This window comes from Salvelinus namaycush, chromosome 35, assembly GCF_016432855.1.
Source record: "Salvelinus namaycush isolate Seneca chromosome 35, SaNama_1.0, whole genome shotgun sequence".
NCBI classification, from domain to species: Eukaryota; Metazoa; Chordata; class Actinopteri; order Salmoniformes; family Salmonidae; genus Salvelinus; species Salvelinus namaycush.
The window spans coordinates 23965768-23978139 of NC_052341.1; the positions used below are offsets into that span (position 1 = coordinate 23965768).

General features: G+C 44.9%; 1 protein-coding gene across 1 annotated transcript in view; it reads right to left on the reverse strand.

The window, feature by feature from the left end:
- The window catches only part of cacna1g (calcium channel, voltage-dependent, T type, alpha 1G subunit), a 276474-nt gene that overhangs the window by 10332 nt on the left and 253770 nt on the right, over positions 1-12372 (reverse strand). The window contains exons 25-31 of the mRNA XM_038974934.1: positions 8064-8215; positions 6860-6969; positions 5463-5596; positions 4040-4110; positions 2799-2877; positions 2283-2404; positions 1771-2196 (exon numbers count right to left, since the gene is read on the reverse strand). Coding sequence (XP_038830862.1) covers positions 1771-2196; positions 2283-2404; positions 2799-2877; positions 4040-4110; positions 5463-5596; positions 6860-6969; positions 8064-8215 — 1094 coding nt within the window. The remainder of the gene's footprint in view (positions 1-1770; positions 2197-2282; positions 2405-2798; positions 2878-4039; positions 4111-5462; positions 5597-6859; positions 6970-8063; positions 8216-12372) is intronic.

Below are 12372 nucleotides of genomic sequence, written 5' to 3' on the forward strand. Positions count from 1 at the left end.
TCAATTAACAGGTGTGCCTTGTTAAAAGTTAATTTGTGGAATCTCTTTCATTCTTAATGTGTTTGAGCCAATCAGTTGTGTTGTGACAAGGTAGGGGTGGTGTACAGAAGATAGCCCTATTTGGTAAGAGACCAAGTCCATATTATGGCAAGAACAGCTCAAATAAGCAAAGAGAAATGACAGTCCATCATTACTTTAAGACATTAAGGTCAGTCAATCTGGAACATTTCAAGAACATCTAAAGTTTCTTCAAGTGCAGTCACAAAAACCATCAAGCGCTATGATGAAATTGGCTCTCATGAGAACCGCCACAGGAAAGGAAGCCTCAGACTTACCTCTGCTGCAGAGGATAAGTTCATTAGAGTTACCAGCCTCAGAAATCGCAGCCCAAATAAATGCTTCACAGAGTTCAAGTAACAGACACATCCCAACAACAACTGTTCAGAGGAGACTGATGGTCTTCATGGTCGAATTGCTGCAAAGAAACCACTACTAAAGGAAATCTGTCCTTTGGTCTGATGAGTCCAAATTTTAGATTTTTGGTTCCAACCGCCGTGTCTTTGTGAGACGCAGAGTAGGTGAACGGATTATCTCTGCATGTGTGGTTCCCAACGTAAAACATGGAGGAGGAGGTGTGATGGTATGGGGGTGCTTTGCTGGTGACACTGTCAGTGATATATTTAGAATTCAAGGCACACTTAACCAGCATGGCTACCACAGCATTCTACAGCGATAGGCATCCCATTTAGTTTGCGCTTAGTGGGAATATCATTTGTTTTTCAACAGGACAATGACCCAAAACACACCTCCAGGCTGTGTAAGGGCTATTTGACCAAGAAGGAGAGTGATGGAGTGCTGCATCAGATGACCTGGCCTCCACAAATACCAGACCTCAACCCAACTGAGATGGTTTGGGATGAGTTGGACTACAGAGTGACGGAAAAGCAGCCAACACGTGCTCAGCATATGTGGGAACTCCTTCAAGACTGTTGGAAAAGCATTCCAGGTGAAGCTGGTTGACAGAATGCCAAGAGTGTAAAAAGCTGTCATCAAGGCAAAGGTTGGCTATTTTGAAGAATATAAAATATATTTTGATTTGTTTAACACTTTTTTTGGTCACTACATGATTCCATATGTGTTATTTCATAGTTTTGATGTCTTCACTATAATTCTACAATGTAGAAAATAGAAAAAAAATATAGAAAAATCCTTGAATGAGTCGGTGTGTCCAAACTTTTGACTGTTACTGTATATATAAATAATATTTATATTTTTTTCTCAGAAAACTTGAGGGGGCCAAATAAAACCACTGGCTCCCCAGTTGGGGAACCCTGCTCTAGGGCAATTCAGGCAGATGTGAGACAGTCTTTTTTCTGAAGAATGTGTTTGTTTCATATTATTGATTGTGTTTTGCTTTTTGTGTTTTGTGTTTGCTATTCATGTATTGTGTAATCGATGTGTATATAGATATGTATAGTACAATTGTTGTTGTTTATTGATGTGTTCATGCAGGGCTCATCTCCAAAAGAGACGGTGGTCTCAGCATGACTCCCTGTTTAAATAAATGTTCATATACAAGCAGACAAACACACATACACAAGAGACGGAAACTCATTCAGGAGTAATACAGTTATGGACAAAAGCATCTGTCTGCAGATTCTACTGTAGCTCCTCAATGCTAATTCCTGTTTCCCCCTCAACCAGGGATAGGAAGAATTCCAAACCCCACCACTACACACACACACCCAGGTGTCAATCAACCACACTCACCTCTAGTGGTGGCTCCTGGCCTAGCGGAGGATCAGTGCTGATGTGTATGGAGTCTCTTCTAGTGATATCTGCTGGGGGAGAATCCATCACATTGCCCCTCTTCTGGATCTCCCTCTCTGGAGACCTCCAGGGGGAGCCCCCAGATCCCTCCTCCATGCCCAGGGCCAGAGGGCTTAGCTGGGGTGATCTCCCACTGCCTCCCCCTCCCCTTCCTCCATGCTGGAGCTCCAGCTCTAGTTCAGCCTCCAGCTCTGCCTCCTCCTTGGCCTCTTTGTTGCTCTCCTCCAGGTGCTTCATGAGGACGGCTATGACCACGTTGACCAGGACAAACTGGGCAGTCAGCACAAAGGAGACAAAGTAGATAGGAGAGACCACCGTGTTGTAACAGGTGCCTGCATTCTCCTGTTGACAGTCTCGCAGGGTGTCCTGGGGGGGACATACATATGTGGATGAACACATGAAGAAAGAGACACAACACAGACACTGCATACAAAATGGTGGACCAGTCTCACCTTCATAATGCCATTCCAGTTGTCTCCTGTGGAAACTCTGAACAGCAGCAGGAAGGCCATGCCAAAGTTCTTAAACGTAGCGTAGCGTCCCAAGCCCTCACACGGGTGCAGCTCATCACAAACTGACAGAGAGACAGAGAGAGGGAGAGGGAAAACGAGAGAGCTTGGGGTGTGTGTGTTCCGACGTAACAGAGCTTTCCAATTAAATCATAATCTCGGTGAAATAATTATATTTATCTGGAAGCTAAAAGCCACAATTAGTGAAATCAATAAATTATTTCAACAAAGGAATCAAAAGAAAGCAATTAAGACCTAATGTGAATTAAGCCCCAGCAAAGAACATTTTATACCCAGAGCAGCTGTGTGTGTGTGTGTGTGTGTGTGTGTGTGTGTGTGTGTGTGTGTGTGTGTGTGTGTGTGTGTGTGTGTGTGTGTGTGTGTGTGTGTGTGTGTGTGTGTGTGTGTGTGTGTGTGTGTGTGTGTGTGTGTGTGTGTGTGTGTGTGTGGTGTCCTTACTGAGATCACCAAACAGTTCCACTCCCAGTGCTGCGAAGATAAAGAAGAGCAGCATGAAGAGAAGACCCAGATTCCCCACCTGCAGATAGACAAGAGAGGGGATGAGACAGAGGAGAGGAGAGAACCAGCTCACCTGCTTTTACACAACTAACGTTATAGTTTCAATATATTACAACGAGAGTTCAGTTCACGTTACAGGGTTGACCTTAAAATAAGGTGAGAGACAAATACATCACTAGTAAATAATCATCTTCAGAAATGACTTTGTCAAAGCAACAAAATAACCAGGGCTTTGCATTGATGGTGAAAACGTGGAGACATTTTAGGGTTAAGTGGGTTAAAATCTTCCTAGAAGTCACAGAGGGTGCACGGATTTCAGATTGACTGAATTAACCATGTGGTCGATATTAAAGGGCACTTTATTGAATATAACAGGCCTTTAAAATCCATTAATGGTGCACAATTTCTACTTAAAATGTCAAAGGGATGCAAAATGCACTCATTTCGTGGAACGACCCCAGAGTGAATTGAGATAAGGCAATAGAGAGATAGTGGGTTTAGGCCCAGGTACGGTACTGTAAGCCTACAGCTTTAGAATGTACTCCAAAGCTAATCTCTGCTGACCCAAAACATGTTAATAATATTATCATTATTAATTATGTAGAAATCTGACAAGCTCTAAAGGATTTAACACTGTAGCCTGCAGCTCAACATGTACCCTCACTCTGCTCTATCTCTCATCACTTTATCTTCATCCTCTCTCTCTCACCCTCCCTCCCTCCCTCCCTCCCTCCCTCCCTCCCTCCCTCCCTCCCTCCCTCCCTCCCTCCAATCTGAGTTTTAGAGAGAATTGGCAGCGACAGCATCTTGCAGCCTTTCCTCACATCCTCTCTTTCTATTTCGCTGTTTCTTATCTATCTTTCTCCTCTTTCAAAACTTTTTCCCCCTTCTACCTATTCTTGGGAGCAGTTCTTCCCTTTCTCCCTCTCTATCTCTGCATCAGCAACACCCAGCTAATCGGTGCAGCTGTATCTCCATAGGAGTACCTTGGAAGAAACATGGAAAGAGATCCTTATTATAGTAGAAGGTGAGGAAGACTAGTAATGGAATCGGATGGGCATAAGTAAAATGGCTGATGCAACCATAAACCCAATGGAAAGGCTAAATGTGATAAGGCTAAATGTCTTAGACCGGAAGAACATGCATAGTGATCTGGTGGTAGTACCTCTACTGTACTTTACCTGAGGCAGAGCCTGCATGACAGTGTCCAGCAACGCTCTCATCCCCACTGCCATCTTCAGTAGCTTCAGCACTGAGGACACACACACACAGCGAGAGAGAAGAATAATGATATTTGGGAATAACTGTGGTAAAACATATTCCGTGAGATACTAACCGAGGTTGCACTCTGTGATGATGTCTGGGGTCGCAGTCTGATGATGTCACTGACAGGGCAGTGACGGATGAGGCAGGGTTAATTGCCGTTGGTAACAGTGGAGGACGGCCACAACTTTAATTAAACACACACACACACACCCTTAGGGTCCTGTGTGATAATAATCTATGACGACTCCCACCGCTAGTTCTTTCATTACACACACAGTCATCAGACTGAAGAGAAGAGCATCTCTACCTCCCTCATCCCTATCTCATCAGTCACTCCTTTCTTCTGCCTCTCCTCATCCTCTACCCCTTCCTATCACCCTCCTCTCTTTCACAAGTTGCCCTCTTCTTTCTTTAAACAGTAATCATCCCAAAGGAGATGAGCGGCCATGCTTTCCTTCTGCCTCTCTCAATACATTCTCTTTACCCTTCTAACTCTGTCTCTTCTCTCCATTCTCTCTAATCTTGCCCTCCTGTCTTTACACAGACAGTAATCAGCTTACCCGCTCTGCTATCTTTCCTCTCCTGCTCTTTCCTCTCCTGCTCTATTGAGCAGTAACCCGAGAGAAGCAGATGAGCAGTGCTGCCTCTTACTGCTTTATGTTCCTCTGCTCTTCCTCTTTTCTTTCCATACACTTATCTTTCCTCTATTCTCCCTCTCTCTGTCTCCTGGAGCTCCTCTCTCCCTCTCTCTCCCCATCTCTGTCCTGTGTTTGTGAGATGACTTTGTTCCGAGTGCCATCTGGTCTCATTGCACCTCACCAGGGAAGCTCTACGACCCGCCACACAACAATGACAAAGAGGGGAGTCCCTGGGATACCTACCGCTGCTTTACAACCCATATTAAAACAGCAGGACAGTACAGGAGGCACATTTAGTTTGTTTGTGTGTGTGTGGAGAAAGAGAGAGAGACAGAGAGAGATTACAAAATGAAGAGAGAAGAAGAGATAGAAAGAATGTATGTTTATCACAGGAGGTTGGTGGCATCTTAATTGGGGAGAATGGGCTGTGGTAATGGCTGGAGCTGAATAAGTGGAATGATATCAAGTACATCAAACACATGGTTACCATGTGTTTGATACCATTCCAGCAGCTTCATTCCAGCCATTATTATGAACCGTCCTCCCCTCAGCAGCCTCCTGTGAGTCTATGTGTGTGTGTGTGTGTGTGTGTGTGTGTGTGTGTGTGTGTGTGTGTGTGTGTGTGTGTGTGTGTGTGTGTGTGTGTGTGTGTGTGTGTGTGTGTGTGTGCGCGTGTGTGCGCGTGTGTGTGTGTGTGTACCTCGTGCTATCCTTAGCACTCTCATGATTCTGATGATAGTAGGGTTGATGGGCAGGGATGCGTTGACCTCAATCTCCTCCAGAGTGATGCCCATGATGGACAACAACACTATGGCCAGGTCCAGCTGGTTCCACCTACACACACACATAAAGGGCATGTTATACACGCACCAATGACATGTGTGCATACTAAGGGTCGCTTTACCCAAAGGTGAGCCCACAAGATGAGGATGGAAAATTGGAGAAACCTCCGGCCTTGGGAGGTCTTAAGTTAGTGTGTTAGTGTGTGAGACAATCCAAGGATCTGTCAGAGGCCCTGGGTCATCTTAGGTGTTTCATTAGAGCAAAGTTCTACAGTAACATGGTGAGAGAAATCACCGATACACTTTCCCACCGCGATTATTGTAGATATAACAAACCCCATAAGATCACTATTAACCTGCTGTTCCAAGTCGAGCAGAACTGTTCTGTCTTGGAAAGACGGTGATGAGAACACAATGTAAAAAAAAAAATCCACTTCTGTTCCATCAGAAATGTGTGTGCGTGGGTGTGTTTGTGTGTCGTGGTCTAACCCATAAGCCCCCTGCCATCGTTGAGCGTGTCGGCCAATTCATCATATATTTCAACATTTCTTAATCTGCCAGGGTCCAGTGTGTGTGTATGTGTGTTCTCTGAGGGCAGGGTCCGACGCCACTCGATAGTTTCTCCGCCACGTCAGTGTCTAACTACTCAGAATGCATGAATCAACACTCCGGCAAATCACTTTAAACACAATGAAATGTTCAGATGGACCCCTGGGGGACCTGGCTGCCTCTGTGTGTGTGTGTGTGTGTGTGTGTGTGTGTGTGTGTGTGTGTGTGTGTGTGTGTGTGTGTGTGTGTGTGTGTGTGTGTGTGTGTGTGTGTGTGTGTGTGTGATGTGACACTCTGGATCTCAGCCTGGGGATAATGGTCTAATCTGGCAACCACAGAGGATATCATAGGCCTCTCGGTTACAAGGACCACTGCAATCTCACACTGTCAGTGACTGTGTGAGGTTAATGTGTGTGTTTGCGTACATGTGTGTGTACATGCTCTTGTGTGTGGTTGCGTGTGTGTGTGTGTGTGTTTGTGTTGTTCAGTGGGAAGCCAAGGATTTTAAAGCTATGATATAATCTAAGGCAGTGTGTTTAACGAGGCAGTTTGTATTCATAAAGGCCTAACTGAGAGAGAGTAATCCACCACTGCACCTTTCCACAGCACACTAACTCACACACACCATCTCTGCTTCACCTGAACATATCTGGGCCCATATTCACAAAGCATCTCCCCATGTCCATATACGAGGCAGTTTTGCTCTAAAAAGCAAAACTGATCCTAGATTAGCACTCCTACTCTGAAGGAAAGTGTGACCTCTGACCTGTCCTTGAAGAAACGTCGGAAGCCAAAGGCCACCAGCTTGAAGACAGACTCCAGGACGAAGACGACGGTGAAGATGTAGTTACAGATCTTCAGCGCCTCGTCCAACTCCTGGAGAGAGGGAGGGAGGGAGGCATGGTTAGTAGTACAGTATTCCATAGGTTATAGCTACTGTATATATGGTCTCTCTGACGACATCTCCCAAAGTACACATTTTCCCAGAGTCAGCCATTTTAAACACCCTACCATCTCCCTCTCTCTCCCTTCTCTCCCTCTCTCTGCTTCTTTTTGAAAAGACCGTCGGTATAAAAGTGTCTTGTAGCCTGGGGGAATTCACGATACCCATCTCAATGTAAAAAGTGACCTTTTCCTAGTAGGCATGTTGTGAGAAGATCAGACAAGTAACTCTATAGGGATTTACTGACTCTGCTCTCCTCTGGCCACCCTTACCGCATCTCTCTCTCTCGCTCTCTCTCTCGCTCTCTCTCTACCACCCTCATCTCTCTCTCTCTACCACCCTCATCTCTCTCTCTCTACCACCCTCATCTCTCTCTCTCTACCACCCTCATCTCTCTCTCTCTACCACCCTCATCTCTCTCTCTCTCTCTCTCTCTCTCTCTCTCTCTCTCTCTCTCTCTCTCTCTCTCTCTCTCTCTCTCTCTCTCTCTCTCTCTCTCTCTCTCTCTCTCTCTCTCTCTCTCTCTCTCTCTCTCTCTCTCTCTCTCTCTCTCTCTCTCTCTCTCTCTCTCTCTCTCTCTCTCTCTCTATTCCTGTCTCTCTATTCCTGTCTCTCCATTTCTCTATTTCTCTATATCTATATCTCATGCATAACCTTTCCGGACACATGGAAATTTCATCGGAAAACTCAAGCTGTTTTCATCACGAATCACCTTTCGGCTGATAATAAACAATGACAATTCATTGAGACATAATTTACGTGGGAGTTTAGTTCAGGAATTGTTTCTATTACTTTATGTAATGTGGAGAAAATCCCCTGAAGAATTGAAATAACTTTTCTCAAATCTGTTTGTGCAGGCAAACAAACTACAAATCCCAGAGTAATGATGTTGGACTGTGTGGAATGAATACAAACTAGGCTGTCATGGGAATCTTTGTCTGTGCTTTCTGAGGGGCCATGGTGATAACTAACAGACTTCAAATCCACTACCTTAAAAATACAAACCCCATCATTGCTCAGGTCCTACCTTTGGCTGCTGGTAGTGTTCCATCGCCATGGTGATGACATTGAGTGCGATGACAATGGTAATGAAGAGGTCCAGATACTGGGAGGTGCACATCTTGTGGATGAGGAGACGAGTGGGGGAGTAATCCGAGTAGTAAGGCTTACTCTGAGCTTCTGTTGGAAGGGGGGAGTAAGAGAGGGGAGGTCGGGGAGGTAGGTGGGGTGGGGGGGTCATAGAGTGAGATAGGGAGTAGTGTACTGGACATTGTGGGTGAAAGGTTTCGAGAGGTGGATTTCCAGCCCGCAGGTCTCAAGAGATATAACAGTGTTAGTTAAAGAAAAACATACACACCCATACTCACATTTATCACATAATTACAGAAGATAGAGGCAGATCAAGAGACGCAAATGAAAGACAGATGGAGTGAGAGAGAAGAGAGTAGCAAAAGGTACATGGAAAGAGAGGTATACAAGGAGAGGAAAGGAGAGGAAAGAGGTACAAGAGATCTCGGAAAGAGAGAATGAGTGAAAACGAGGAAGAGAAAGCGAGAGAAGCACAGTGTTCCTGGGCCCAGGTCCCCTGTGGCTGCCAGTCATGACTAATCAAATCAGAGATGCTCTCCTCTGATCAACAATTATTCAAATGTAGTCTCCTCTGAGAGAGCATGAACGGAAATAAACAGCATCGCCACCGCCCAAAGTGGTGTGTGTGTGTGTGTGTGTGTGTGTGTGTGTGTGTGTGTGTGTGTGTGTGTGTGTGTGTGTGTGTGTGTGTGTGTGTGTGTGTGTGTGTGTGTGTGTGTGTGTGTGTGTGTGTGTGTGTGTGTGTGTGTGTGTGTGTGTGTGTGTGTGTGTGGAAGAGACTGTAGCTGTGGAGGAGGGAGGTTATTTTGGTGCATTGTGAGGCTGTAGGGAGCGGGTAGTGAATGGTTAATTTATGCTGTCTCTTTCAATGCAGCTTTTTCTCGCGTTTTCACTCTTGCTGTATCTTTTCTCTACCTCTTTCTCTTCCTCTCCTTCTCTCTCATAAAGACCCTACTGGGCACAGATGTCAATTCAACGTCTATTTCACACTGGTTCAATGTCATTTCATTGAAATGACATGGAAACAAATTAGAGCCCGGGACGATACCAGTATTGCAATACTTTTTCCATGGCAAAAATTCAAACACGAAGCATACCAAACTCTTTGGTCCTTTAAAAAACATCTGTATGTAAAATATTGTGCGCTATAGCTTGGAAAATAAATAAATGTGACTCTGGTTGACAACATAACGATGTTTGCCTCCAACATTAGGGCTGTTTACCTAAAGAAGTTAAATCTGCTTTGGGTTTTGTTTCCATGCCAAGACGCTAACAAGTATCGCAATACTGGTATCGTCCCGGCCCTAGAAACAACGTTGATTCAACCAGTGTGTGCCCAGTGGGACATACTTTACACAATACTGTACACAACACAAAGGACAGTTGATTTTACAGTTCAGTATATCACTTACAGTTTCACACCTGTTTCTCTCATCTGTCCTCTCTTTATCCATCCATCCATAAAGGACAGAGGAAAGAGGAGTATGGGGGAGGAGAGAGTCTCTCTATCAGTCTCTGTCCTCATCCCTCTTTCATCAGTGAAAGAGAGAGAGAGGACATATGAAGTAGAGGAGGAGTCAGCGACAGGCCAGAATGGAAACACACACGTGATTCCCCCAGGTGCTGTTCAACTCTCCCTCTTGCCAATTAGCCCAGGTGGCTGCTGCAGCAGCTGTCTACATCTCCTGACGGGGTACGTGTGTATGTGTGTTTGTGTGTGTGTGTGTTCGTGTATTCACTGTATGGTCCATTGTCACCTCTTCTCCTCTGTCCTCTTCATCATAAATCTACTTGAGTGTGAGGCTCTCTCTCGTTCGGTGTCTACCTGGCCTATTGCTTTATCGTACATTTATTGTACAAAATGCAGACCCATTATACATTATAGCAGTGCATGTATTATAGGCAGTAAACTCAATGGCGCAAATGTTGTGGCAGTGAAAATTCCTGGGAAAATGCTTAGCTTCTGCAGTTTTGCTGCAGGGCCTAACACTTTATTTTAATGGGCCTCACTAGAGGCTCGATAAATGAAACTGTTAGTATAGTGTATTGAGCATCCATTGCTGTATCTTGACAGGACTGTCCAAATAATGTACTAGACATTTCAGTGGCTGACTGAGTTTTTTTTAAAGCAATCTAAAGCAGTTTTTTAAGTGCAAAACTCTCATAGGTTTAAAACGCTATATCAAGAGAGGGAGAAGGAGAGAGAGAATGAGAGAGATGGACCTTTCCCTGTGTAAGTATTGCACTGAGAAAGGGAGAGGAATAATAAGAGAGCGAGAGAGGGAAAACAAGAGAGTAGAACCTTTTCCCCCATGGCTCAGGCCCAGCTCTCGCTCAGGGAGGTAGGAGAGGTGAGAGTAGAGAGGGCCAAATTATACCTCCACTACTCCCAAACTCTCACTCCCACTCGCTCTTTCCAGAGGAAGAAAGAGCTGAGCAGCACTCAGAGAATGGATCTGCCTTTAGACTCACTGGAACAGACTGACACTGTGATATCATGCCAAACCAATGAGTCAACCATATTAGCTTTTGCCAAATCAGCTTTAAAGACTTTTAAAAGTGTGTGAGTGTATGTTTGTATGTGCACAGTGTGCTTGTGTGTGTTTGTGTGCTCAGTGGGGCATATGAGGGCATATTCAGGTCTACTCTTGTGGGAAAAAGATAACTTTGACAAGATGATAGTGAAGAAGTGAGGTGTGAATACACTTCAGCACAGTCATCTTTCTCTGGCTCTTTTTCTCCTCTCTCTCTCTCTCTCTCTCTCTCTCTCTCTCTCTCTCTCTCTCGCTCACACAAACAGAAACATTACATTCACAAACATAACATAAACATCAACCAGACCCACATCCCATCAATCAACCTAAGGGGCCTTAGACCTATGTAGTCCACTAATTGGGATACGAGGATCTGCTGAATGACTACCACGCAGCATGTTAGACAGAATGTCCATGTTGGTGCCCTGTGTGAGGATTATTGAGTATCCTACATGTTGGTGCCCCCTGTGAGGATTATTGAGTACCCTACATGTTGGTGCCCCATGTGAGGCTAATTGAGTACCCCACATGGTGTTGCCTCGTGTGAAGATTATTGAGTACCCTACATGTTGGTGCCCCATGTGAGGATAATTGAGTACCCTACATGTTGGTGCCCTGTGTGAGGATTATTGAGTACCCAACATGTTGATGCCCCGTGTGAGTATTATTGAGTACCCTACATGTTGGTGCCCCGTGTGAGGATGATTGAGTACCCAACATGTTGGTGCCCCGTGTGAGTATTTAGCCAAAAAGGTAGTTATACTTTAACCCTTCAAGAGGGAATGATGTGGTTCAGGAAACATATCATACATATGACACATGATGATATGTTACTTTTGGAGATCTAAGACCCCTTTGGCTGAACGCACTGGTGAAGCGTCAAAGATCATCTGACTGAAAAAGAAAGGAGAGGTTAGTTAGCAAAGAACACCAAAGCAATACTAAAACCTGGTCCAAAAACAACCTCTTAACCCCTTGCCCCACATGACCTATACCCACCTGATTCTTTGAAGTCTACAAAGTGAGGGTATAAAGGTTAGGGTGAGGAACTAGGAGTTATTTTTGGACTGAGCCACACTCAGTAACTTCAGGAAGACGAGGCTCGGGTTGGGAAATACAGACACACTGAAGTCCCTGGTCATGTGGCGAGGGAGTGGATACACCACAGCACAGCACGATGGGTTTACTGTCACAGTGTGAGTGGGCTTTGATTGGATTGGAGTGAATGTATGTATAGTGTATGGGTTTGAAAGGTCTGGTTGGATTGGATGTGTGTGTATGGGTTTGAAGTAGCTTTGGTCAGGTTGGGTGGATGTACAGTGTATGGCTTTGAAGAAGCTTTGGTTGGGTTGAATATGTGTGCATGGGTTTGAACTTGAAGGAGCTTTGGTTGGGTTGAATGTGCGTATATGGATTTGAACTTGACAGAGCATTGGTTGGGTTGAATGTGTGTGTATGGGTTTGAACTTGAAGGAGCTTTGGTTGGGTTGAATGTGCGTATATGGATTTGAACTTGACAGAGCATTGGTTGGGTTGAATGTGTTTGTATGGGTTTGAACTTGAAGTAGCTTTGGTTGGGTTGAATGTGTGTGTATGGGTTTGAACTTGACAGAGCTTTGGTTGGGTTGAATGTGTGTGTATGGGTTTGAACTTGACAGAGCTTTGGTTGGGTTGAATGTGTGTGTATGGGTTTGAACTTGAAGGAGCTTTGGT